The sequence below is a fragment of the Falco peregrinus genome, chromosome 3 (genome assembly GCF_023634155.1).
Source record: "Falco peregrinus isolate bFalPer1 chromosome 3, bFalPer1.pri, whole genome shotgun sequence".
In the NCBI taxonomy this organism is placed as follows: Eukaryota; Metazoa; Chordata; class Aves; order Falconiformes; family Falconidae; genus Falco; species Falco peregrinus.
The window spans coordinates 19,270,909-19,296,695 of NC_073723.1; the positions used below are offsets into that span (position 1 = coordinate 19,270,909).

At 45.9% G+C, this 25,787-nt stretch overlaps 1 protein-coding gene across 7 annotated transcripts in view; it reads right to left on the minus strand.

The window, feature by feature from the left end:
• Positions 1-318: 318 nt before the first annotated feature.
• ZHX2 (zinc fingers and homeoboxes 2) overlaps positions 319-25,787 on the minus strand; it is a 76,676-nt gene continuing 51,207 nt past the window's right edge. For 5 of the 7 annotated variants that reach the window (XM_055798399.1, XM_055798401.1, XM_055798397.1 and 2 more), the window contains 2 exons: positions 6,971-9,681; positions 319-1,619 (listed from right to left, as the gene is read on the minus strand). In XM_055798399.1, coding sequence (XP_055654374.1) covers positions 6,975-9,473 — 2,499 coding nt within the window. In that variant the 5' untranslated portion in view covers positions 9,474-9,681 and the 3' untranslated portion in view covers positions 319-1,619; positions 6,971-6,974. Of the gene's footprint in view, positions 1,620-4,080; positions 9,682-21,995; positions 22,124-25,787 lie in introns of those variants that run through there. The other 2 variants (XM_055798400.1, XR_008746247.1) reach the window with 2 other exon arrangements.

The window sequence follows — 25,787 nt, forward strand, 5'->3', positions numbered from 1 at the left end:
AAATAACCGTACGGGTGAGTCATGGGGACCGTTTCTTTCATTCATTCACTCATTCAAGTTGTGATTGCAAACAAAATCCCCGTAATCCTCACTCTCAGGGGCTATCTGACCCCCTTGCATGGGAAAGAGCCATCTGACACTGGGGAAATAAATAATCTGGTTAGTGTTTGCCAAGCCAATTACCGCAAAACAAGTTAAACCCCTAATCGTGGCTCTAAAGACACCGAGCTCTTGTGCACCAGGGAGAGCTGGTGGGGTTGAGTTTGAAATGAACTAAAATAAAAATCATCATTAAAAAAAAAAGAGCCTATAAAAAGGTTACCAAAATGTTTAGTCTTTGTTTTATTGAGTTACAACAAATGAGCAACAAGTTAGAAAAGTTGGATTTATTCAAACTCCCTAGCATCCTCTTTGTGCAGTGTACTTGAAAGGTGGGTAAGTTTTCCAAACCCAGCTCGTCAGAGGAATGCACCGGACAGCTCTTGCACCCGCTCGTCTACACACGCACGCTCCTGCTCTCCCTCCTCCTCCTCCTCACACATGCACAGACAGACACCCCCACACAAATCCAATTAGCAGTATTTGGGGGAAAAAAAAAAAAGTGCACTCGGGAACCTAGGATTGATCTAAAAAAATTTAGTGGCAGAGGTTAATCAGAAATTTCTGTTGTGCGCTACAACATCTAAAGCTGGAGGGCAGACTGGTGGTTATGGTGTCCATCATTGTACCAGCTGAAGAAACACAAACGAGTTCAGACTATGAAGCATCTTAATTTCCTCACTCCAACCCCCCTGGGGGTTGTATGGCATGTTTAAACAAAAAGTGCTAAAAAAAAAAAACCCAACAAAAAAAAAGGCATTCTTGCCAAATCTTAAGAGACCCACAGCTGGGGCTGGCTTGTGAAAAGTGAAATACAGGAGCTAGAGAAGACTTGCCTTGTAGGAGCATGGAAAAGCAGAGAATTAAATACTTCAACCAGTAGGAAGTGGCCATAAAACAAAACAAAAAAGTCAAAACAAGAAGAAGAAAAAACAACAAACCCCAACCACTCCAGAATGACCCTTCCCAACCCCGTAATGCGTTTAAGTGGGCTGAAATGTAAACCGGGGTGGGGATCTGGGCTCAGACATTGATCCGCACCAACAAGACTCCAAAAGACTGCAAATCTGTCTCAAAACGCTTCAGAAAAATAATAATAATAATAAAAAAATCTCCTCTCCCTCCCCCACAAGACACTTTCCTCCCCCAAACCAACCCCCAAATTTTGCAATGGCATCATATGCAAGAGTAACTTGCACCTATTAAAAAGTTAACAAAATTTCCACATTGTATAAATCTGTTCCAGTAGAGGAAGAGGTTGGGCAGGAAAGTGGGTGGGAGAAAAGCGGAGGAGAAACTTATGTACAAGAACCCTTTCCTCTTTCTTTTTTTTTTTTTAATGCAGTAGTAGGACTTTGGCACTATAAATGATCCCATGATGATGCTCCACGAGAGCAAGTGCGGTCTGAGACTTGGAGTCGCAACACGCTATCTCACCCCAGGCAGGAAAATAGAGTTTTCTTCTATTTTCAGACAGGATTTCCCCTTCAACGTCAGGACAGTGCAGCTGAGGAGTACCCCTGCAAAAATGATAAAAGCAGCATATTATTTTTGAAGGCACTACAAACAACTATTTGAGCTGTCAACTAACCCAGCATCCAGTTTACACCCCTGCACACACAACAGCACTGTATTTTGTATTAACTGTACCTTGAAGCCTATCCCTATTGCAGCTTGATGCTGCAGTAGGGCAATGGATTTTTGCTGTATGTAATACCCAGCTAACAACCCCCTGTATATTTCTAAGAGTGATGTACAGCCCAGCCTTGACCCTGCTGATCCCTCACCACTATACCCCTCAGGCAGATCCTCATGCTGGCTCGAAGATGACATGCACATGGGTTGGGGGCAGCTACTTTGCAACCACAGGACAGACGGTGCTAAAGACAAGAAGACTCCAGGTCTTTCTTCCCCAGTAAATCCTCTCATTAAATACTTTTTGTTTTAAAAAAAAAAATTTCAATTTCAAAAATAATCATACAAACTGCAAGGCAATGGAAAAAAATTGCATGTGCCTGTGCTCTGCAAAGCAGCTCCCTGGCTCTGCTACAACTCCTGTGCCACGAAGGCTGCAGCACCATGGACCAGAGATTAAAAGATAACCCCCAAAAAACCAACCTCCAAATACTCACCCGCCTACACATATCCCCGGTTCCCAGCACAGAGCAAGAGCTCTATGACAGGGATTACATTCAACATGTTTTTTCCCCACTGAGGTGTAAACGTGCAAAAGGTGCAAGCACCCACTCAGGCTGGAGCTGCATGCAGCAGCACGAGGCGGCTTCCCTGCAGCATCCTCCTCACCCATCCTGCAGCAGCACTTACTGAAACCTGATCTAACCCCTTATTTTATACCTTTTACGAATGTTGCTACCAGGTCTGTTATTTCCCACAGAAGCAGCGAGCTCTGTCTGGCATCAGCAACACAGAACGCAATACCGGGTCGAGCCCAGTGAAAAGGCACAGGCTCGCAGCAACACCAAAGGCAAAAGTCTTCCCCATCCTTGTGATCTTTCCTCAAGTAGCCCCCTGCTCCTCCTAACCCACTGGAAAATTTTAATTTCTGTGTTGGGTTTTGCTTCCCCCCCTGAAGTCCCTCATTGCATTACAGCTTGGGTCTCTGACACGCCTCCCTGGTTTCGGGGGAAACAGCAAGTCCTCCGTACTTCTGCTTCACTCCCTGAAATGCTTTAGGGTGACCCGAATTCTGCAAAAACAGCCAACCCCATACCGACTTCAGGATGGCGTCTTGGAGCCCCATAACAGCAACGGGCACTATAGCTAACTTTATGGATGAAACCCTAAACTACAAGAAAAATGCGAACTTGGACAGAAAAGGAAAGAAACCCCAGTGCTGTTCACTTTTACCAGTTTCAGACACAGGGGAATGCACTGGGCCACCAGTAACCGACTGATCTCTGCTCCGACAGCAGTGCAAGAGGGGTGGGAGACACCAAGAGGACCCAGACCACCTCCGATGCCCAGTACAATGCAGACAGCATAAGCTGGGGTGCCTTCCTTTGGACCTTTTATTTTTTTTTTCCTGCTGTGCAACTCACAAACACAGATTTCTTTTGGCACATCTCCACAGCACAGTGGTGACAGCCATCAAGAGCCAGAGCTGCATCTTCTGGGGCGCCCACCAACCTTGCTCCCACTGTGAGCCATGGACTTTGATGCCTACCTCTTACAAGGTTTGGGCTTAAAATGAAGGTTGAGATAAGTCTAAAAAAGAAAGTTTACAGTGGAGAAGGTGGAGGTGGGGAAAAATGCACACTTCTGAGACAAAAAAAAGCCAAACCCAAAACCTCTGGGCTGAGGAAACACTGATCTTGGGAAAACCCCACATGGAGACAATACTGTGAAGAAAGCCAGCACTAGCAGCCAGCCACTCTCCATGCTCTGGTCCTGCTCTCATGTCTGAGCTGTGATTTGCTGTATTTAATTTAAGACCAGTTTCTGTTTGTCAGGCTTGAGCAAATGGGAACAACAGACCTGATTTTGACCTGTGCTGTTGGAAGGCAGGAATATCTCTACTGATGGAAAGGGAGCTAAAATACTCTTGATAGAGCAGTTGGGTGTTGTTACAAGAGGGATTCAAGGCTCATTACACAGCATCTGGAGCATTTTCGGTGATGGCTTTAGTGCACCCCACAACAGCCACCCAACATCTCAAAGGCCCTGGTACCCTACAGGTCTCTCAGCCCCCCTGTTCAGGAAACCTGACTGCTCTGCGGGATAAATCAGGTTTTACCAAAAGCTTCAGATATGGACTTAGTAACAGGGACTTTTCTTAGTCCAGGGTTGGTATTTCAGAGCCTGGCATAAATCCTGCTCTCGCTCAGATGAGGCACTTGTCAAACTCCCACTAACTGCAGCAGCAGCATCTGCTGAACACAAATCAGTTTTGAAAAACTCAGTTTTCCAAGGCTGTAACACAAATACGCCTTAATAGTTTCAGAAACTCATAAAACTACACACCAGAGCAAAGAGTGACCAACATCGCCTGCAACAGCTCGGATTTTACAGAAGCTGCAAAAAAATTCAGTCAACAGCAGGCGTATGGAGATCAATCATCAGGAAACATTCACTTCAAACTATGTACATCAAGCTGAGAAAATAGCAACCCCATGAATATCAAAGCAGCGTGCTTCTGCCCCATCAGTTCAGCAGTGAGAGTTTCAAGTAACTGTGGCTGTGAGAGGGTCAAGAGGAAGAGAAGACCCTTGTCAGCTCTTTTGTCCACCTCTTACGTGTGGCCAAGACAGTGACACAACCCCTCTAAGGTACTAAGGAGTATGACGTTAAGAAAAATAAATAAATCAGACTTTTATATGACAACAGGCATCTTCTGGTTGTGCACAGTCTTTGCTTTTGAGTCATACCCCAGAGGTCACTAATGCCTTGTTAATTTACCACCGAAGTTATATTTAAAAATTATGTCAGATAGGCTTCACAAGGATGAGAGTGAAAGCTTATTCTGAAGGAAAGAGGAGCCAGTAGCTGGGACTTCTCCACAGGTCCCGGCAGTGTGGGGTATAAAGCTTCCAGCTTTTGTGTCACACCTGTGACACAGCTTTCACACCGGCACCAGAGAGCAGGCACTTGCATTTCTGGGCTGAGACTTACAGGGAGAACAGATGAAAATGAAAAAGACTTTGGGCTTTTGTCAAGTCCCCAGGCCAGCATGCTGAGAAATGGGCAAAGAGCAGGGGACAAAACGGTCCTCTGATCTTCCTGCATGGTCTTCGCAGCAAAAGCCCTGCTCCAGCTCATCTCTTCTCAGTAGGTGTATTTTACGACTAGCCACTGGAAAGCTCCTCATCAGGAGGATAACACAGCAGAAGTTTAACTGACATCAAAGTTCTTACTAAAATTCCTCTCTGATAACACTTGAGCACCTCCACAGCCCTGGGGCTTTACGGTCAGCATCTCAGCGCACAGAGGAAGGAGGGGCACACCAATGTGCCCAACACTGCTCACAAGCACAAAAATGCAGGCGCCAAACCTAGGCTGCTGGAAGATGGTTGTTGCAGAGCTTGGTTTCATGGTACAAAAGGTTTGTAAGAAACAGTGATTTCAGGCAATCCTCCCTCTCCCACCCTCCTCCCCATTCCCTCTCCTAGCACCTGGTCTGTTCCCTCTCCTCAATATGAACATTTATAGCCAGACAGGGGAAATGATCTGGAATAACAACCCTGGGGAAAAAAAAAATTAAAATTCCACAATGCATTTATTCATTGTGCATTTGATTTTAAAAGGCAGATCAGATCCTGGCTCTCCTTTCTGATGTGGCTGTACAACAGTGGCACTGCAGCGTGCCTGCCTCCAGCTGATGTTCCCATGTCCTTCCCCCTTTAATCTCTGCCTTTTAACACAACCTGCTCATCAACATCCCTAATCACCAACTTGTGTAAGCACAATGCAGGACAGTGCCTTGCACTGCAGTCTGGAGCGTTAAGATACTCCGCGATACAGATGGTGTGTAAACAGTTCTCAAAGTTAGCTGACACAATTCATAGTTCAAAATAAAACCACTGCAGGATTTCCCTTTTCAACTCATGAGAAACTGTCCAGAATACTTCTGGACAAGTACTGCACAGGAAAAAAATGGAAGGCTCCTGGCTAGCCAGCAGGGCTTGCTAAGGAAAACTGCACCTCTGCACCAGATAGGAGCTGCAACAGTAAAAGTCTTCAGTACAAGCGTGGAGGGACTTCCATCAGCCCTGGCTTTTGTATTTTCTTATTATCTAATGTTTATACTTTTTTTTTTTAAAAAAAAAAAAAGCTAAAGTACATTATACTTATTACACACCAGAAGACTACTCTTTCTCAACCAGGTGCTTTCTCACTGTGGTTGTTAATGCATGATGTTCTAGCTTAAGGAGACTCCGTTTTGGGAGAGACAGGCTCAGTTATACTGAGCACAAAATGTTACAGGCTCCAATGAACTCAATTTACCATGTGAGTCAAGAAATGCTGACGGTGCTTGCTCCAGATTTATACCTGTGCAACTGTGATCAGAAACAGGCTTCAGGTCTCCAAATAACATATCCTTTCACGTGGTGAAAGATTGCATAAAACCCCCTTAAAGAAAAGCCCTGCAGCTTGCTTTTAAATTCAAGATCCTGTGAAGAATAGCTGCTAAAACACCCACACAACTTAGTCTGGGGCACTTCCTAAGCCTCTAGAGTGAGCAGGCAGAACAAAGCCAGGTTGGAGACCTTCTCACCTGCAAGAGGAAGAGAGCACATTTGCATGAGCCACTTTAATCCCCACAACTTTTTTTTTTTTTTTTTTTTTTTTTCCCCTCGCTGTTGCATAAAGAACAGTATCTGTCCTGGGCCCTTCCCCCAGTGACCTTTTATTCTGAGCAGGGCAGGATGCTGCAAAGGAAGGACCCAAGGTGCAAAAACGGTCACAGGATCTATTCATGGGAGATCAATGATGTGTTAGCAAGGGGCATATTAGTAACTAGTGTCACTATTTCTTTGTGTAGCTCTGCTGGTACTTTTCACACCAAGTGCTGCGGAGGTGACATATGTCACCCAAAGGCAGAAAGTTAAAGGTTTAGTCACTTATTGCCACAAAACCAAGAAAGAATAAAAATAATAAAAAAAAATATCTCCCTTATCCAGGACTTGACCCACAAGGAGACAAGAAACAAGGCAAACAGCACTAACCCCTCCCCTACCAAGCAGTTGCTTTAATTTACAAGCAGGAAGGATCTCCCTTTTGTTCAGGCATCCAGCAGGCACAAGGATCCGGCAGGGATGGGCTCCAGGGATTTATACCGAAGAGGGGCTACAGGATGCTGGAAGCACACCCAGACAGAGGCAGGCTCAGAGAAACAGGGCACCATCAGCATTACCTGTCTATACGTGGGAATTGTCTCCAGATATACTTTCAGAGTCAAAGTCCGCCAGCTCTGCCTGGCCTTCGGGTGCCGTTTGGCTCCAGCTGTCTGTACAGTCCGATGCAGCGTCATCCTCACCCACTGTCACCTCCACCCAACTGACCTCCGCTGGCTCCTCGTTCTCCTCGCTGCCGTGGCCGTCGTGGCTGTTGCACTCCAACCTGTCCATACCCTCCGCTTGATTCCCCAACAAAGAGTCTTTCAGCGGTTCACAGTCTCTTTTTGCTCTCACCACTAGTTTCCCCCCATTCTCTTCATTCAGCTTTTTATGCTCCTGGTAATGCTGCCGAGACACCTCACTACTGTTCTTTGAACTCTCAAAGTGTTTTGAGCCCTTTTTCTGGCTTTGGTCGTTATGTCCATCAGCAGCATACTGCTGCTGGTACTGGTCAATCCATTTAAGCGACCCCATTCTTAGTGAAGACCGGTTTTCCTTGAACCAGCGAACTATTTCAGTTCTTGTGAGCCCAGTCTGAGATGCTAACTGGTCGTACTCCTGGGGTGACGGCCACTGGGTCCTTGCAAACGTGCTTTTCAGGAGATGAATCTGCTCCTGGGTTTTCTTCAGTGTGGTGGAGGATCCAGATAAAGCACCAGGGAGCTGAGAGCTACTCAGCAGTTCTGCCTGGCTTATTGCACCATTGGGAGTTCCTTGTTCTTTAATTTTTCTGTATGATCCCATTGAGTCCAAGACAGCTTGCTCCATGCTGTCCCTTATCTTTCTCCGCTCAGAAAACCAGGAATCTATCTCCCTCCTACTCAGCTTAGTCTCTACTCGAAGCCTGTCCAATTCTCCTTGGGTAGGAAAAGAGCATCTTAGGAAACTCTCCTCAAGGGCCCTAAGCTGCTCCTGTGTTTTCTCTTTGAACCTCTGGGGAGTAAAATCTGTGTATGGGTGGAACGAACGGCCGTGCCGACCAGCTGAAGGTGCTATTTGATCTTTCCCTAAAGGATCGCCAGGAATATGCACAATGCCCCTTTGACTTCTGTACCTGTGGTCACTGAACCACTTCTTGATCTCGCTCCTGGAGAGACCCGTCGCCTGTATCAGCCGGTAGACCTCTGCATCGTCGGGAAACTGGCTTGCCATGAAACTAGCCTTCAGCTCCGCTATCTGCTCCTTGGTCTTTTTTCGCTCGCTGGCTGGCGTCAGGGGTACGGCCGTCAGCTTGGCAGGAATTTCAGGCACCTGAACTACATGAGGACGCTTGGCCTCTGGGGCACTTGATAAGGTCTGTATCGTCCTCTTTTGCCCCTGGTTGGGGGCAACAGCAAGTGTAATTGGTGAACAGGAAACAGTTGAACCATTTGACACGGGAGTCAAAACCAGACCGGTCTGGCCCAGTATCTGACAAGGCAAAGCCGTCTGGATGATGGGCTGGGGCATTTTTGCAGTTGTCAAAGGAGCTGGCAGGACAGTGATGGTTTGGGGAACCGCCTGGATAGTACCGTTGAACATCTTCTTTCTTGCCTCTTCCACTTCTTCAGGAGACCAACTTATACCATGCTTCAAGCGCTGCGTAGCAAACCAGATTCGGATTTGTTCTTCCGGGTGTTTTGATGCTGCTGTCAACCAAGACAACTCTGCTTGCGTTGGGTAAGGGAATTTATTAAAGGAGTTGATCATGGTTGCGTTAGTGTCCAGTGCAGAGTTGTATTTGGTACTGTTCAGAGGTACCGGCACCTTGGGGACAAGGTTAATATTTGGTGGCAGCTGTACAGAGGGCATAACGTGGGCTAACACGTCATGGAGAAGGTCTCCATTTATACAGGCAATAGCTTCAGTGGCTTCAGTTATGATGCGGGGGAGAGTGCCATCCACGTGGTTTTCCGCGACTCCCTCTTCTGGCTTTTTAGGTCCCTTCTTGGTTTCCCCTTTAGGCTTCCCCAGTTTCATCATTGGTGTTTTACTGGCACTAATTCCCCCGTGAAGTGAATCCTCACACTCTGCATTTTCTATGCCACTGCTTGTGACAGCGACATCGTTAGTGGTGGTCTCAATGGATTGCTCTAGAACAGTCTGATTATTGCGTTTAATTAATTTCAGTTTAAAGTTGGTCTCTCCTGGGTGGTATTTCGCGTTGTGGTCAGATAAAGAATCATATTTTTTGGTTGTGAAGTTGCATTCAGCACAGACGTACAGAGGGTTGAGAATGACGTTTGGATGCTGAGTGTCAACATGCTCTGTGAATTCATTTAAGTTTTGCGTTGAGTAAGGGCAGTATTTACACTCATAACCACCCTGCGGTTTCTTAGACTGGTTTTCAGCTGGGGGCTTTGCCTCAACCACTTCGCAGTCCTTGACTGAGCTTTCTGAAGGCCAGGTTTTTTTAGAGTCCTGCTGCGGTGTGCCAGCCCCCTTCTCTTTGGGAGCCTCTACGCCCTCAGTGCCTTCCTGCTCCACGACTTCAGAGGTTCGCACCATACAGGGAGTCGTCGACTTTCTTTTGCTAGCCATGGCACCTGCTGGCAGCGTGCTGTCGTCCCAAACGATGACCTTTTTTTTTTTTTTTTTTTTTTGACAGGGTGAGCAATCAATTCAATAAATCTTACAAGTGGCTCCAACCTTCCTCAATTACTTTACTCTGGTTTTTTGTTTTAATGAAGAATTTCCGCCCCGGCTGTGACCATCAGCTCTGCCAGTAGACCTGTCAGCTGCATGACACCTATGAAACAAAGCACCGTTGTTAGGCACTGATCTACAAAACACAGGTTCAGCAGAAAGCCACAGCTCAAGTTACGTGCATTTGCAAGGACTTTTGGACAATGCCGAACTGTTCCTACCCTCCATCGTTAACTTAAAAGTCAAAAATCTCCCCACCATGAATAAAAGCAGCAGGTAAATTTGCAGTGAAGTGCACCACAGGAAGAAAACCGCTTTGAAACAAGTAAGACTGAACAGACAGGGGATCTTAATTTCCACTATACTCAATGTGTTTAGCTGGAAAAGAAAGAAGATACAGCTATAAATATTGCATCTTTTTATAGAAGCTGCAGTTTCTATTAATTATTATTTTGGAGCCTGCAGATTTGAAATTGAGTGCAATTTATATTAAACTTAATTACTTCCCACTGTCACTTACCTTGTAAATATGTCTACAAAATGATTGCAGTTACTAATGATGGGTGATTTCTAAATAAAGCTATAGGGACTGCCTTGTTGTAGAAGTAAAGGCAGAAGGAAGAGTTAATGCAAATCAACACTTTCAAAGGTTTGCGTCTTGATGAAAGGTGGGTTCAAAGAAACTGAAGCAGATCTATGGAGGCATAACAAGTCTTTTCTGGAACAAAAATTTCCTTGAAACACCTTTTTTTTCACTCAATATCAACAGAAGTAGCTGGCAAAAGGTCACAGAAGCCCTTAGATTACTTTCAAACAGGGTGCCTTCCTGTGACCCCACTGATACTCTCATCAAGCCCTAATTTGTGCACTTCACTCCCTACAGAATTAAAAAAACAATTGCATTTTTAAGCATGATTCATATGTCAAAGCGGTTTTGGAAGTTCCCAAATGCAAGAATTCCGTAAAACATATTTTTCAAAGGATCTGAGGTCAACATCAGTCAGAACAACCACAAAGAAAAACTACACCAGTTGTTTTAGAATCTACCCACAGTCATCAGGAGTGGGTGGAGGGAAGGAGGGGAATTTAGTTGTCAGAAGAGTTTCATTAAGTAGAAAGGAAAAAAAAAAAAAAGAAAAAAAAGCGCCATTCTCCTATTTGACAAGATGCTTCTTCTAATCAATCCTTGACTCCAACTTGCTACTCTTCCTGATCAGATAAGGCTCTGAATTCATAATACTTCCAGTCCCAATGGAAAACTCATCTTTTACAATCAAGGAGTCTTTGGGATGGGGTGGGGGAGGCACTAGGGTTTACAAGCTGGAAGAGAATGGAAAGTGCAGATTTGCATAGTGGGTAAGACCTGCACTGACTTTTGTATAAGTATATTAAATGGAAAATCTGAACTAGAAATCTAATGAAAGATGTGCTGGCTCATGGCAGGGGTGGGTGGACTAGACGATCTTTAAAGGTCTTTTCCAACCTAAACCGTTCTGTGATTCTATGATCTCACGTCTAACCAAATGCAGATTTTCTCATTTTGAAGCCTGTAAATGCCAAGATGCATCCAACACGCAGCAGACACGAAGACCAAACAAGGTAAAATCCCACTACAGTTACATTGGCACATACCCAACATCGACGGACGGTTTATAACCACCTCGGTGCTGCCCCTGAACCTGCTCCTCCTGCTTATGCATTGGCACAAGAGCCAGAAATAGTGGCTGTAAAAGCAGCTGCTAACTTCTTGGTTCTGTTTGCAGCTGATGAATACTTTGCAGGTCTCTAGAGCATATTTCTGCTACTCTGCCTCTCACAGACCATACCACTCCTATACGTATGGAAACTCAAAATTATATACTGCCAGAGGAAGCAGCTCCAGCTGGGGATAAGAGCAGGGATGGCAGCTTCCAGCTCCATGTACTCAAAACCCAGTGTAAAGCAATTCTCCATACACGAAGCAGTCCATACACAAATTCTCCATGAAGCACCCTTGCAGACCAGGCTCTCACTAAACACGAGCTGTGAAACACTAAACGTACTCCACTGAGAAGATGCTGTGCAGAGACGCTATTTGTTACACTGTGGATGCCCCAGCCCAACCACATGGTGCTCTGCGTTCACAGCCACTGCCACACCTCCCAGCCCTGACAGAGACCAGGGATGGTTCCGCACGCTCGCTTCCATTCGGTGAAGCACTGGAGCATCTGCTTGACTTTCAAGGGTGCATTTAAGCTCTGGGTGCTTCCCTGGGAAATGGAGCATCTTTGCCCAGCTCTGTGAAACAGGGATGGGGTTGCCTGCAGGCTTAAGACTCTGCCTTGCTCAGGATGACACAGTGCCATTTCCCTCCAACCCAGGATTACCAGTGTTGACATTGCCATTCCCCAAACCATTAGCACTTCTGAGCCAACATCTCCTTTCCTGTTTCATTTTTTTCCTTCTGCCTTTTAATAATGAACAATCAGATGAACAGTGGAAGAAATTATGCCTGGTTTTCTACAGATTTGTGCTGACTGACATTTAAACTGTTTTACACTGAACATTTTCCATTATTTCCACATATTGCTTCAAAATTCCCTCTACTGCTCCTCACAATTGTCCTCCTGCTAAGTATTTTGGCTGGGATCTGTGGCTTGCTGCATCCCATGGCAGACAGGATCAGAAGGTAGAGACAAACATGCAACTGTCCAAGCACTCATCTTCCTGGCCACCCGTTTTTAATGATGCTTGCACAAAATTAATTATCTCTGAAGCTTCTTCCCTTGTACCCAGTCTGACTGAAACATGGCCAAAAGGTGAGAGAAGGGAGCAGAACGGGCTCTGCATGCCTAGCTGCTGCTGGAAACAGAATGAAGGTACCTAGGTCACCTTGCTCTGCCCTGCAGATCCCACCACATTCACGACACTGATTTTCAGAGATGAGGGAAGGGAGGTGCAAGGCAGTGCCCTGGGACAGTGTGGTGGAGATGAGGATGGAGTCATGGCTCCCAGGATGCTCTTCTGTGGCTCACTTCTCCCCCCAGACCACACAGCTGCACTTAACAGACCGCTCTTTTTCTGATATATGACTTTCTGCAAAATTCATGTGGCAAAAGGAAGAAAATTCAAAAGACATCAAAGACAGAGCAGGGCTTATTTATGTTTCACTGAATACCTGCGCCCCCCCCCCCCCCCCCAGAAAAAAAAAAAAAATAAAAAAGGGAGGGAAGAAGGAGTTAAGAACAAAAAGATAAAGGAATGGGGTGGAAGTGAAAGATGGAGGATGAGAAACAGCTAGGTTACAACTTTGAATCAATCAAAGGTTTCTTAAAAGCCAGGCTAAATGTTTTGAATTCCCCAGTCTCTGGAAGCTCAGCAAGCTCTCTGCTGTGCTGAGCTCTCACCTCTCACAAGGACATGAAAATCAGCCCCAAGCAAAGATGCTCTGATACAGAGGAAGGGCCAAGGTCCCTCCAAAGCATATATAACTGGGTGGACAGACGAAAAATTCTGTCTGCTACAGTTTTACTAGAAAATTGTACAGATTGTTACTTCTTTCCCACCTACTATCCCAGAGAGTGGTTTTCTGCATGTCTAATTGCTGGTTTGCCAAGTCTACACTTCTAATACTTTTTCTGCCACACAAGAGTCGCTATTCACTGCAGAAATCAAGCCCAAGTGAAATGCTTCTTTTTGGAGGTCTGAAACTCATTTGGTTTTGTTACTGTCCAAGATGGTCAGCTTGGGCCAGTCACAACCATCCAGAGACCATCTCTGTCCCCTCAACCTGCACCCTGAAAGAAGGGAAGGAAACAAGACCCAATGCTTGCATGAGCAAGGAGAGTTTATTCAGACCTCCAAGCCATGGCCCCTCCAGGACCTCGGTAAGGATGTCACGTCTCTGTAAGTTTGCAGGGCTGCCATGTCTAATCACAGGACGTCAGAGAGCACCAGAAGCATCTCACAGCTTTGAAACATGAGCTGCTCACCAGAACATCAAAGCCCCAGCGGAGAGCTTTAAATACATGGTGTTGCTCCTGACAAAGCTGCTAAATGATGCTGCTTCAGCTCCTCTGATGTGGGAGGTGGGCAGGAGAAAATGCAAACCTGACCTCACAAACCTCTGGATTTCACCTGCAGATGGCTGTTCCTCCAGCTAGTGACAGCTACCAATTTCTTATTCTTTTTTTTTTTTGGGGGGGGGGGGGGGGGTAGGGGGGAGGAGGAAGGGAAGAGAGAAGATTCCCTTTTACCGACAACCCAGGCTTAGCAACCAGGACATCCTGATCAGAACCCACGTGACACTTCATCACCCGAGCCGTGCCCACTGCACATCGCTTTGAGGGGCAAAATTCACATCTGGTGCTTAATGAATAGGGCTGCACCACAGACAGGTCAACCTCTAATCCTAAAGTTGGCTTGGTTCACCCTACTGGTTTGTTACAGACAGGACACCAGACAACTGACCTCCCGGTTTTTGGGCTGCTGCCACTGTGGGTTGCCCACAGGCACGGGGTGCTGGCAGTGGTTGCCTTGTGAGCAGCCAGTCCCCCCAGACACGGGGAGGGAAGGCAGCCCTCACTCCTCCAGCTCACCTGCCATATCTCCTGCTCGTCTTGCAATGCTGTGGGTGGTTGGAAAAATAAAACCATCTTTTTTTTTTTTTTTTTTTTTAATGAGCAAATGCACAAAGCAGCAAAAGGCAACCAGGTGAAAAACAAAAGGACCTGGCTTCGAGCAGACAGCTGCCGTGGTGAATGAGATCCAAACCAAGCCACAGAGAGCCTGTGTGCAGGAACAAGAGCTTTCAGTCTGCTTTGCTTTGGCAAAGCCATCCAGGACAGAGGCACACCGGTCAGAAGCAACACATTCTTTTAAATCTACCTCCCCAAAAGCATGCCACAGCAGTTACGAGTAAGGCCCTTAGTCTGGTTTTCTTTAGTTTCTGAAATTTGTTTCATTTGTTTAATTAACAAAATAACCCAGCCACAGTCCTCTGATCTTCTAAACACTTGTTAAAACAGCTCCAGAGCATCCAAGGTGAGAATGAATTCGGACCTCATTTGGTGACTCTGTGCACAACTGTGGAAACATCACATTTCCTACCTGGTTGCCTGGCCCCAGACTTGGAAAACCGTGGAGAACTGCACAGGGAAAATAAACCATGCTTTTAGGTCTGGCTGGCACTAGAAAATGTTTGTCTCTGCAGCAATGCTACCTTCCAGCAGCAAAAGATTAACAGTACAGTTCAAGCAAAGGGATGGAGAAAGAAAAAAAATATATTAAAAAGCTTTCTTTTGTTGAACACTGAAATCTGTTCACTCTCCCATCTTTTCCTTGAGCACATAGACAGTTTAACACCCGCTCCCCTTCAAAAAAAAATAAAATCAGCAAATATTTGGGTAGAGACTGAACTTCTTTTCTGCACTACCATTGCCACATGGGCTCCTCTGAGGTGGTGGCAGAGTGGGAATTTTCCATGGCAGCTGGAACACAGCCCGGTCACACAAAGCATCAGCCAAAACCCTGCAAGCCACAGCTGGGGAAGTGGCAGGGCAGTGGAGAGACAGGCTGAGATGCTGTCTGTCTGCTCTTGTATCCCAAAACATGAGTAAGCCTGAAAAAGGCTGTTCAAAGACAACCAAATTTGATGGGATATTGAATTAAAAAACAGGGAAAAGCTTAACTTTGGCAGAAAGGGAAAGTTCACCACAAATGTCACCATTTTGTGCTGCATCCTGCTTCCAAACAAGGACTAGAAGCAAATAATACAACAGAGGGTAAAACAGGTTGAACCCCCCACCCAATGCAAGTGGATCTTTACTTTTCACAGATATACCTTGCCTTTTTTTTTTTTAAGAAAAAAAACCCCAACCAACCAAAAACAACCAGAAAGAAAAAACACTCTAGCAACACTTGTGTGATTTTGTCAATAATATTTTTCATCTCACTGCATTGTTTGCTTTGCCCTGTGCTAGCAGAGTGTTCCCAGCACCTGGCCTCATCCAAAAACTAACAGTGGGAAAACCACCACTACGAGGTTACCTGCAAACAAACGCAGGAATATAGGGGGTTTCGTTTGCAAGGGCCAGCTGATGTTTAAAAAGGGCGGAAGCATTTTATTGCTTTACTGCCTAGGAATAGAGTCTCTACAAACAGCATCCTCTCTGCTATGCAGGACAAGCAACAGCAAATTACACTCTTGTAATTTAACTATTTAACTCCCCCCCCCCCCCAAAAAAAAACCCAACAAAAAACCCCAAACAACCATCCACCAAAACCCAACCAACCAACAAACAACCGACCCAAACCAACCCCCCCAAAACCCCCATGCAAACCAAAACACAACACAACCCTCCCCTGTGTCTGAACATGATGTTTAACATCACAAAGGTACCAGCTCCTCCTTACAGCCTTCTCATGCCCCTTTCCCAGCTTGGGGACAAAGCAGGAGTAGCAGAAGAACTGCACAGCACAGCACCAACCACAGCTCGCTAGCCAGGACTCGTCAGACAGAAGTCTTTCAGTCCCTAGGTTTTTTGGGATACTACCCCACTTTGTCACGCAGTAACATCACTCAGCAAACCTCAAGGCGGATGCCACACGCTGCCCTCGGATGCCAGTCAGGCGCTGCTGCCCACCGCCTTTCAAACACCCCAGATTGCTTTTAAAGCAGAGACACCACCTGCACCACTTTTTTCCTGAGCTAAAGAATTTGCCATCCCTCGCAGAACGTGTGACCAACCACACCGTGATGGACCTCAGTGGGTCTGTCCGTTTCTTGGCTAGCGTCAGCTATGTGCTTTCCTCCTCATAACCCTCCGAGCCTGTGCACCCCTGACTCCCCAGGACTCAAAAACGCATTTCCCTGTGAGCATCTCTGCTTCTGACTCCAACCTGCGTGGCTGCCTAGAAGTCATGCCCACAGAGTTTAGTGCAAAGCAGAAATGAATTGATATTACTTGACAACATCATCCCCCCCCCCCAGCGACCACCTACTCTTCACCCACAAAGGCTGCATCCACGCTAACACACGTGGCATAGAGCAGAGCTATCATCCTGCGCCGTGTCAGAGATGCTGAACTCACGTTCATTAATGTTGCCGTAATATTATTCTCCTACGAATCCAAAGATGAGAGGCGAGATACACATTTCACGGTGCAAAAAAGGCACATGCCTAGGGTGATGTTTTTCCTTCCTTACAACTGTTTTTAGCACGCAGCTGCTACAGTAATATCAAAAAGCACATCAGCTAGCACAGCAAAAAAAAATGCTGTTGCTCTCCACTGTGATAAAACACTTAAAAACATTGCTTAATTATATGCAGGAGAATAAGCAGAAGCAAACCAGGGCAAATAATTCCTGCATGATGGATTTGGACCGTAATGATTTACAGAAGAAAATCACAGAAAGAAAGGCAGGTTTTGTGAACTAGAGCAGAGCTTTTAAAAGAGCATTTAAGCCAGAGCTGCCCAGAGGTCCGGTACTTCTGTGGTTCTTTGTAAGCTGAATAAAACACAATTAATGGGGAGGTGTACAGATAGTTACAGCAGTAATTTTCGCAGACGTGAAAAAATAAATTTGAAAGTGCTATACATTTTCAATGTGCGTATGTCAGTGTAGACATTTCTAATTAGAATAAAAACCCCACGTGGATGTTTGTAGCAGGGTGCAATGGCTGTGAATTTTTGCCTACGCAGAAGCATCACTTGATAATTTTCTTTCTTTTAAGGACCAGAGGCTCACACCTTTCAAAGGTGATCAGCAAACCAAGCTGCCTCCAGGACTCCTGACTCCCCCAACATGTCCTATGAAAGTGGATGTCAGCACGCCTGTGAACAGAGGCAGAAGCAAACCCAGCACACATCCTGCTTCTGTCTCGCAACCCTACAGGGTGGTCACACAGAGACTCTGTAAAAATACATAGATAAAACAAAAATGAGGGGTTTTGGTGGAGATGAGCTGAGGGTAGTATGAAATGGGGCTTCAAAAGACACCAACAGTAGTAGAAAACCCTGGAGAACTGTGTGCCTAAAGCAATCCATGTGAAAGCTGCCTCTTTACATTAACAGCTCAGCTGCAAGGTGACCACTGCATAGAGATCAAGAACCTTATTCTGGGAAATGCAGATATCCTGGACCACCCCCTACCTCAACCCCATAGGCTTTACCAGAATAGGTTGTACCAGGCAGTACTGCGCAATAGGGGTATTTCAGAGTACACTGCTCACAGGCTGCTCTTTTGAACCAAAATGTTCTCATTCGTGCTGCTGCAAAACCAAAGACATGGGGAAAAAAGGTGTTTTTTCTGTGCTGCATGCTATATGAACACAAGAGGCCAAGCCCTTCCCAGAAAAGGGAAAGTTGAGCATCGTGGGCTGTGAATTTTCTATTATAAGTATTCAACTGCAATCACTGGCTTGTATTTTTTTTCCCCCTTTTTAAAATGCAGGCTTAAGTTCAGTTGCTAAAAACCAGATTAGGCTGATTTTAGCTTCTTCACTCTCTAGGAAAATGATAGAATAATTACTTGGGATGAAAACCAGCACTTTACAGACTGGCCCGTGCCCTGAAACAATATTGATATTGTAGTAACGGTCACTTGTCCCACCCAAGACAGCTTGGGCTAGGCAGAAGATGGCCTCTCTCCAGGAGGGCACACACCAGAGCGGATGGGGCAAGCACCAGAGTGCCAAGGTGGGGACAAAATCCATGTTTCCTTGCTTCCCAGTCACTGCTTTCTCCTCCACAGGAGAACCAATCCAGAGCACGCACACGAGACGGGGCACATGTGCAACCATGACTGGCACACAAGGGCTGCAGCTCCCACTGGGTTTCTGAAGTTGGTGCAGTCTGGGGAAACCTTTTTCCCTTGTAGTGTGGGCTTATGCCAGAGGAATCTGCTTTCGTGTCCTGCTGAACACATGGCGTAGCCAGTGACCTCCACCAATCACAGATGCTCAGGGGCAGAGAGGGACCCAAAATCCCAGTGGCACCTACGACTCTGCATGCTCAAAACCCAAAAGGTGCTGGTGGGTGCACTGCTGGGGCCTCGCTTTCTCCTTTGGGAAGGAAAAATATGAACTGACCTCTTGCAAACAAGAGGATGCACGAACCACCCATGCAAGATACAGAACATGAGCAGATGTTCTTCATAGCTGCAGGGGGGCTGCACCTCTGTTCAATGCCTTCTGTCGGTGGCTTCCAGGGGCAGCGAGCTCCAAAGATTAGTCACACACCCTGCCAAAATTACCTGCTTTAATCGGTGGTGTGTTTACTCCTAGGGTGGGTACTTGCACGGTCGGAAGAGAGAAATACAGACCAACAGATTTCTTAAGAGAGAAACAGAAACATTATAGAAGCATTCATTCTAATTAGTTTAATTACTTGTCTGCGCAGCTCATTGAATCTTCATCATTGGACTGGATTAAAGTCTCTGGATTTAAGTAATGCTTCATATTGAGTTTTCATCCAGCACCATGTGGTGGGCGGACGAGACTCTCAGACACAAAACAAGAATTATTTGTAGACGCTATCCTCAGCTACGTGGGTAAAACCTGGATGTATCCATCTTTGATTTTATTCAGGAAAAAAAAAATACTCTGTTTGAATATTCAGCTTCATTTCTTTTCAGGCACGATTTTAAAGAGCAGGTTTTTTCTGAGGAAGGGGGCGCGCGTGTGTGTTGTTAAAAGAAGTATCCTTGGCTTAACTTTTAGTAATCACTTCCCATTTTTTAAGATCAAACACCTTAACAACAATGTCTGGTCCCCTTTCTCCTTCATGCCATCCATCATTCCACAACACTGCCACCTAGACATGGTACAGCTGCATACCTTTCCTACATCACTATATTTTATATATTATTACGTATTCTCTCTCTTCAGATTTATTGTTGTTACAGGGACGCTATCAGTTAAATGCCTCCAAAGCAGAAAGAAAATGGGCTATGACAGAATCAAAACACTGTATTTCTTTACTCCACGTGCTTACAAAACTTAAGCAACAGTATGCAAGTTTTTCTGGTTTAGTGCTTCTCACACCAGTTGTGTCCCTTGGCAAATTTTTCTGCTCTGGGAACCACAGCACCCTGCCTCTAGTCAGCTGAGTGTCTTTTTTTGAAAAGTAAAATTATCAAGGCACTTACACTTTTGTAGGTGAACTGCAAAGGGGAAAACAAAATGAAAATCACACACACATTCTGGGCATCCCTCTTGCATGACTGCAGGGTAGAAATAAGTTCCAAATTTCTCAAAAAAGAAAAAAAAAAAGAAAAAAAGAAAAAGAAGCTTTCAATTCTCAGGAAGCAACCCCTAAAGCCTCACAACAAGTGCCCAGAGGACCTGACTGGGGGGAAGGAGCGAGGGCTGAGGTCAGGAGATGATTTGGTGACCACTTCCTAGAAGGGTTTAGATTTGAGGGAAAGAAAGGAAGAGAAATCTAGGTCATGTCTGAACAAGACAGGCGATACGTGCAGACTTCTGGGATGCCCGGCCAACCCTGTCCAATACGGGAAGCAGACTTTGCATCAGCCTCATCCAACACAACAACAGCACTGAAGGAGTTTACGGAGCTCCCAGAAGAGAGGAAAGAGCTCAGTAATTAACAGAAAACATTAGTAACCTGTGTGTGTCTGTAGCTGCACACCTCCCCCTTTGACTCATTCATGATGTGTTAGAAAAATGCAGATGGTTTGTGATTTATAAAGCTGATGAGTCACTGTACCTCTTCCCCCCCCTCCTCCAAGGGCTTCTCTGTGTATCTTCACGTTCCCTGATGAAGAGTACAGACAAGAGGATAAAACACTAGAAGCAGCCTAGCGTAACATCTCCCTCCCACGGGATGGTTTTTAACTCTGCCCCCCAAACACTGCTATTCTTCCCTCCTGCCCCCATTTTCCTCTCCGCTCGTCTACGCCCCGGTGAACTCGAGGGCTATCACTTCAAGTCATCCAGATAGACACTGCTTACACAGCCTGAACCTCTACACCACGGGGAAAAGCTTCAGTACACAATAATTTCCCCTTTTAAAACATTAGGTCTGACTTACAATTGCGACAACTAAAAATAATCACTTCCTGAATGGGAAGCCTTGAGCTACAGTGCCAGGCGCTACTGGGAGGAAGCCCAAAAGCTGCGTTCGGGGTACATAGCAGCACCTCTGAGCCCACCAGATGCAACAGAAACATTCACCTCTACATTTCCAGAAGCAGGAATTCCAACACACCTCCTTTGGAACCATACCACCCCTGGAAACTGCCAAATGGATGTTCACAGGAGCTGGACACCCAGCGTCCTCCAAACTCAGCCAGAGGACACCAAACCAATCTGATGTCCAAGGCACTTCAGGACAGCTCCAGTTTTAAGGACATGAACAGTCAGCTGTTGGCCTACCTCACATGGTTCAATACCCTGAACCAAGGAGGCAAACCTCAGGCATTCCATGCCAAAAATACCACATTTCTGTCTGGGGGTGCGAACAGACCCCCAGTGCACGTAGCCCTGCTGGCTCGGGGGAACATGCTTGCGAACACCCGTGCTGCCTGTGCCCATAGCCAGGTCAGGTCTCCTGCTTGCTAGCCAAGTTCAGATGAATGACCCCAAACTGCTGGCAGATGAGGCACACGTGTTTCCTAACCTGGATCTCTAGGAGACTCCTGTGACACAGATGAACCCCTGTATTGCTGGGAAAATACATCTTCCTCAAACCTGACACAATTTTTTTCCCAACCGTAGCTGGTGCCCACCCTCCCAGCCAAGACAGACAAAAAACCAGATGTCCACAGGCCGCATCTCTGCTGTCCCAGCACACAGGAAAGGTGGCTGCTGCTGCTTAACAGGAACGAGGTGCTTGGAAGAAAGAGTATGTGCCTATGCAGTGCTCTGCTGCAGTCTGACCTCCTCAGCTCCCTTGGGCCCCAGTGATAAGCAGATCTGGTTCTGCTGAGGGGCTTTGCAAGTATCTTGGTGTAAACAGCATGCACTCTCATCTTGTTGCATTTTGTATTAAACTTCACTGTGTTCGACTTGCTTAAAGGGAAGGCTGTTTCAAAAGTGGCCTTCTATCAGCCCATGAAAAACGTAGTTCCACATTTGGAGGCTTTTCTTCTCTAAAAGCAATGACAACTTCCACCAACGACATAAAATAGGTATCTTTTCTGGGTCCTTTCCCCTCATGTAGAAGTCCGCCTTAGTTAACGACCTCTGGTGATCAGAGGATCCCACTAGCCCAGTATTCAAGAGGCTTTACAGCTGTTAAGACATCTATCCTCACAGCAGGCCTGTGAATTAAGGCGCTCATATTATCCCTGTTGCTCAGACGGGCAATTAAGGCATGAAGAGAGCGTGGCTGAGGCTTCGTTACACGGCCAAGTCAATTTACAGCTTGCTGCCACCAAAAGGCATGGGGTAGCGACAGTGCAAAAATTACGCCTTACCCAAGATCTTCACCAGTGCTGGAAACTGCATCCAGGTTTTCTGTGCTACAGGCTACTGCTCCATCCTCCGCTAAACTCAGGTTATCCTCCTGCCTCACGAGCCGAAAAATATTTAACAGCCCCTGCAAAAGGAACTGGTACTCTTAGATGAGGTCTCAACAAACAAGCACCCAAGTCACACTGCCACCACAACTCTCACCAGCAGGCTCATGGGAGGAAGCAAAAGTCTGAAGATCAAAGGTCTGAACTATCTGCCTTCCCCCAGAAATCACTCATCGGGCCAGGTGCACGTATGCAGCAAAAAAGCCCGTCTGCTTCCCACAGTGCCAAAGCTTCTCTACCCTTACACAAGCTAAAAGCTACCCTCCTCTGCAGCTGCAGCAGAACACATCACAAGCAGAGCTGCACCAATTCCCTCCATCTTCCCTTGCTTGAACCCTACAGTTCAAGAACTCTTCCCCCTTCCATTTTTTGGCCTAAATTCTGCAAAAATCCAGTAGTTTAGAGATGGTTCCTGTGCAATGAAGACCTTCTCATGACAACCCCATCTCATCCAAAGTCTGTGGGCACCATCAATACAGCTGTTTTCTTCTCTCTCTGGCTCTGGAGGCCCCAGAAGAGTTGATCCACACCTCTTTCAGTCCAAGATGTATTTTTTTCCTATAGCTGGTAATGCAAGCTGAGTGTTCCTAGCATACTTCACATTATCCTTTCATCAGTTCCTCTGTCAGCTCTGAGGTCAAACACTGAAAATGACCCTCTAAAAGATGCTTAGCTACTCTGTTTTCCATCATCCTAATCACATGCTGTGCCTGTTGAAGTTGTTTTATTACATCTGCTGTACTTCATCTCCTGCAATTCCCACTTAGATCACCTGCACACATCATTTTCCCCTTACTGCCTTCAAATTTTATCTCGGTACTTTGTTTGCAAAGCATATTTAATTATTTCTCCTTCTCCTAGTAAGAACCCAGACCTCAAGCCCATACAAAACACTTTGCTTTAGTATAATCCTATAAACTGTGTGACAGAAGACCTACCACATGTTCAGCAGAAGAGGCAGAGAGACAATGAATAGCAAGGTCCTCTAAAACATTTGCATGCTTTCCCTTCACTGCAGGTCACTTCCCCCAGCTGACTGTGCATTTAAGACATCTAATACAAGACCAAAAGCCACCAGCTATTGCCCATCATTGGAAACCAGAAGCCAGCTGAAACATCACTTATGTTCCAGATGTCTACACCATCTGAAGCTCAAAATTAACAGTTGCTTGGAGCTGAAGTTATTCACAAAGTAACACTGTTCTAATTTCTTCTGTCATCCAACAAATATGCTCCTAATCAAGTACTTATGTTCCATAGGAAGATCATAGACTATACATAGAATTTTTAAATTAAAAAAAAAAAAAAAAAAAAAAAAGGAAGAGTTAGAAAGGCTTTCAAAACTACACTGGCTTATAGGGAAAAGGCCCGCCTTGCCACGCGGTATGCTGAGATTTCGGGTGGGTGTGCATAGTTTATTAAGCATCCCTACAGGCATTAATTAGGCAGGCAAACAAATGCATTTTGCCCCTGGGGATCACGGGATCCAAGGAGCTTCCTCTTCCTCCCAGCAGCACCCGCTGCTGCTGCTGCTGCTGCGATTAGTCACAGGGCAGAGCGGCTGCCCTCTGTGCACACTAACAGTTTTGCTGTTGGGAGAATTTGGCATGGCCACAAAGGACCTTTGTTCGTGCCAGAAGTTGGACACACAATGCAATCCTTCCCCCTTGTCACACAGAGTTGGGTTTCCATAGCTGAGTTAGAAACGCTCCCCGACAACTGCCACCCACCAGCCCAAACACCGTCCCCCTCCCCAACACAAACTCTTTCCCATGTCAGGCCCCGCAGGACAGAGGGGAGCAGTCACTGCTTTTTGGGGCTTTCATTCCTGCGAACTCTAACTGGACTTGCAGCAGAGATGGGTCTGAGTGACTGCCGGAGCTCTGCCCTCAGCCTCCTCGCAGGACTTTTGCTACCTGGATACTAAAAGACCACCTGAATATAAGGCTCTCCAATTTCCAGGTATATTCTCGTCCTCAGGAGGCCAGAAACTTTGCAGATAGATCTGATCTAACAACATGTGATTCCTTTGTGCCATGTTTCCCCACTGTGTTTAATCTGCCAGCCTCTGTGTATATATATATATATATAATTTATTTCAGCACAACAGCTCTGGGGCACTGCTTTGAACCCAGCCTGTCCCACCTTTCCCTCATCTGGCCATTGCAATGAGGGTCCCCGGGCCAGGATAGGAGCTGCCAGCACCCAGGAGCTCTGGGAAAGGATGCTGATACGGGTGGCAGGGGACTGAGGGCGAGTACACCCTGACACAATGACACTGGAAAAGGAGTGGGATGTAGCAGGATGCGAATGTCTGCGTTTTCATTTTACCCGGGAAATACAAAGAGGAGAAGATTACTGGATCGCACAAATGATTAAATATCCCAAATCAAAAGAAACAATGCTTCTTTTGGAAACACGCAGTGGAAAAGAGTGAAAGGAATCTTTGGAAATACCTAATCGGGTCTTCTGAAACCAGTTATTAAAAAAAAAATAATTAACTGACACACTCATAAATACAATCAGTCCAGCACAAGCCGTGCCTTTGCAGGCTTCTGCCACAGAGCGTGCCACAAAGAAGCACACGTTTTGTTTCTTCCACTTCTATTCTTAAACATCAAGGGATGCAGAACAAACCAGTTCCTACTTCCAAAACTGAGTTTGATCTGGACCATCCAAAGCCTTGACGCTTTGGTGCCTGCCTGGAACACCCCTTACATTCCCAAACCACAAAGGGACCACGTTTCACCCAGATTATTACTATGCTGAAGAATAAACAGCCAAGGAAAACAAACAAACAAACAAACAAACGAATTGGCGAAACCTCCCATTCATTTATTTCTTACCAGCAGAAGCATTTGCCATTAGAACACCTTAAAGCATGACAAAGTATGCTTTGGTGGTTGCCTCCTCCCATCTCCTCCCATGCATTTTCATCCAGGCGTAGTCCCTATTCCCCATGCGGGGCCGAGTCATCGCAGGCATCGGCTTCTTTGTCTCTCTGGTGCCTGGATTCCCCCAGGGCTACTTCATAGCATGTCCAGATGAACAAACTGTAACAATGATGCTTGAGCAATACTTGAGAAATGCAGAAAAAGAGGAGAATTGCTCCTTAAAACATTTTCTCACTGAAGGGTATTTATCTAAATCCTTTTTATTTTTTTTAGATGTTTTTTATTATGATTATTTTAAACGGGGTTTCTTCTCCTTCAGTTTCTGGGAGGCCAGGACCAGGTCTGCAGCAGCGTGCCCAGGGCTTACGCTCGCTCCCACCCGCTCCAGCAAAATCTCCTCCTTCCTACTCTCTCCCCTGCACTGCAAAACAGGCTCCAACCAACCAGTCATCAAAATCCGGCATTACACTAATATTCAATATTTGTTTGCCAAAACACATGTGTTCTCCTTCCAAGGGAAGAGGAGGAAAAAAAAAAAAAAAGATCCTTAATGATATAATTTCAAGAACCACTGATTTTGTGACCGGCTTGCATTAATTTAGTTCATCTCCCAGTTTACAGCGTTTACATCTCCCAGTTTTACAGTGAAAATTTCTCTCTCAAAATGAAAAAGCCACCAAACACCCCACTATGAACTCCGTGTGATGTGGCAGCTCTTTCCATGGCAACCCACCAGCACCCAGCCTGCTGTTCTACACGGACTTCGCTGCACAGCAAAGGAAGGCAGGGAAAGAGC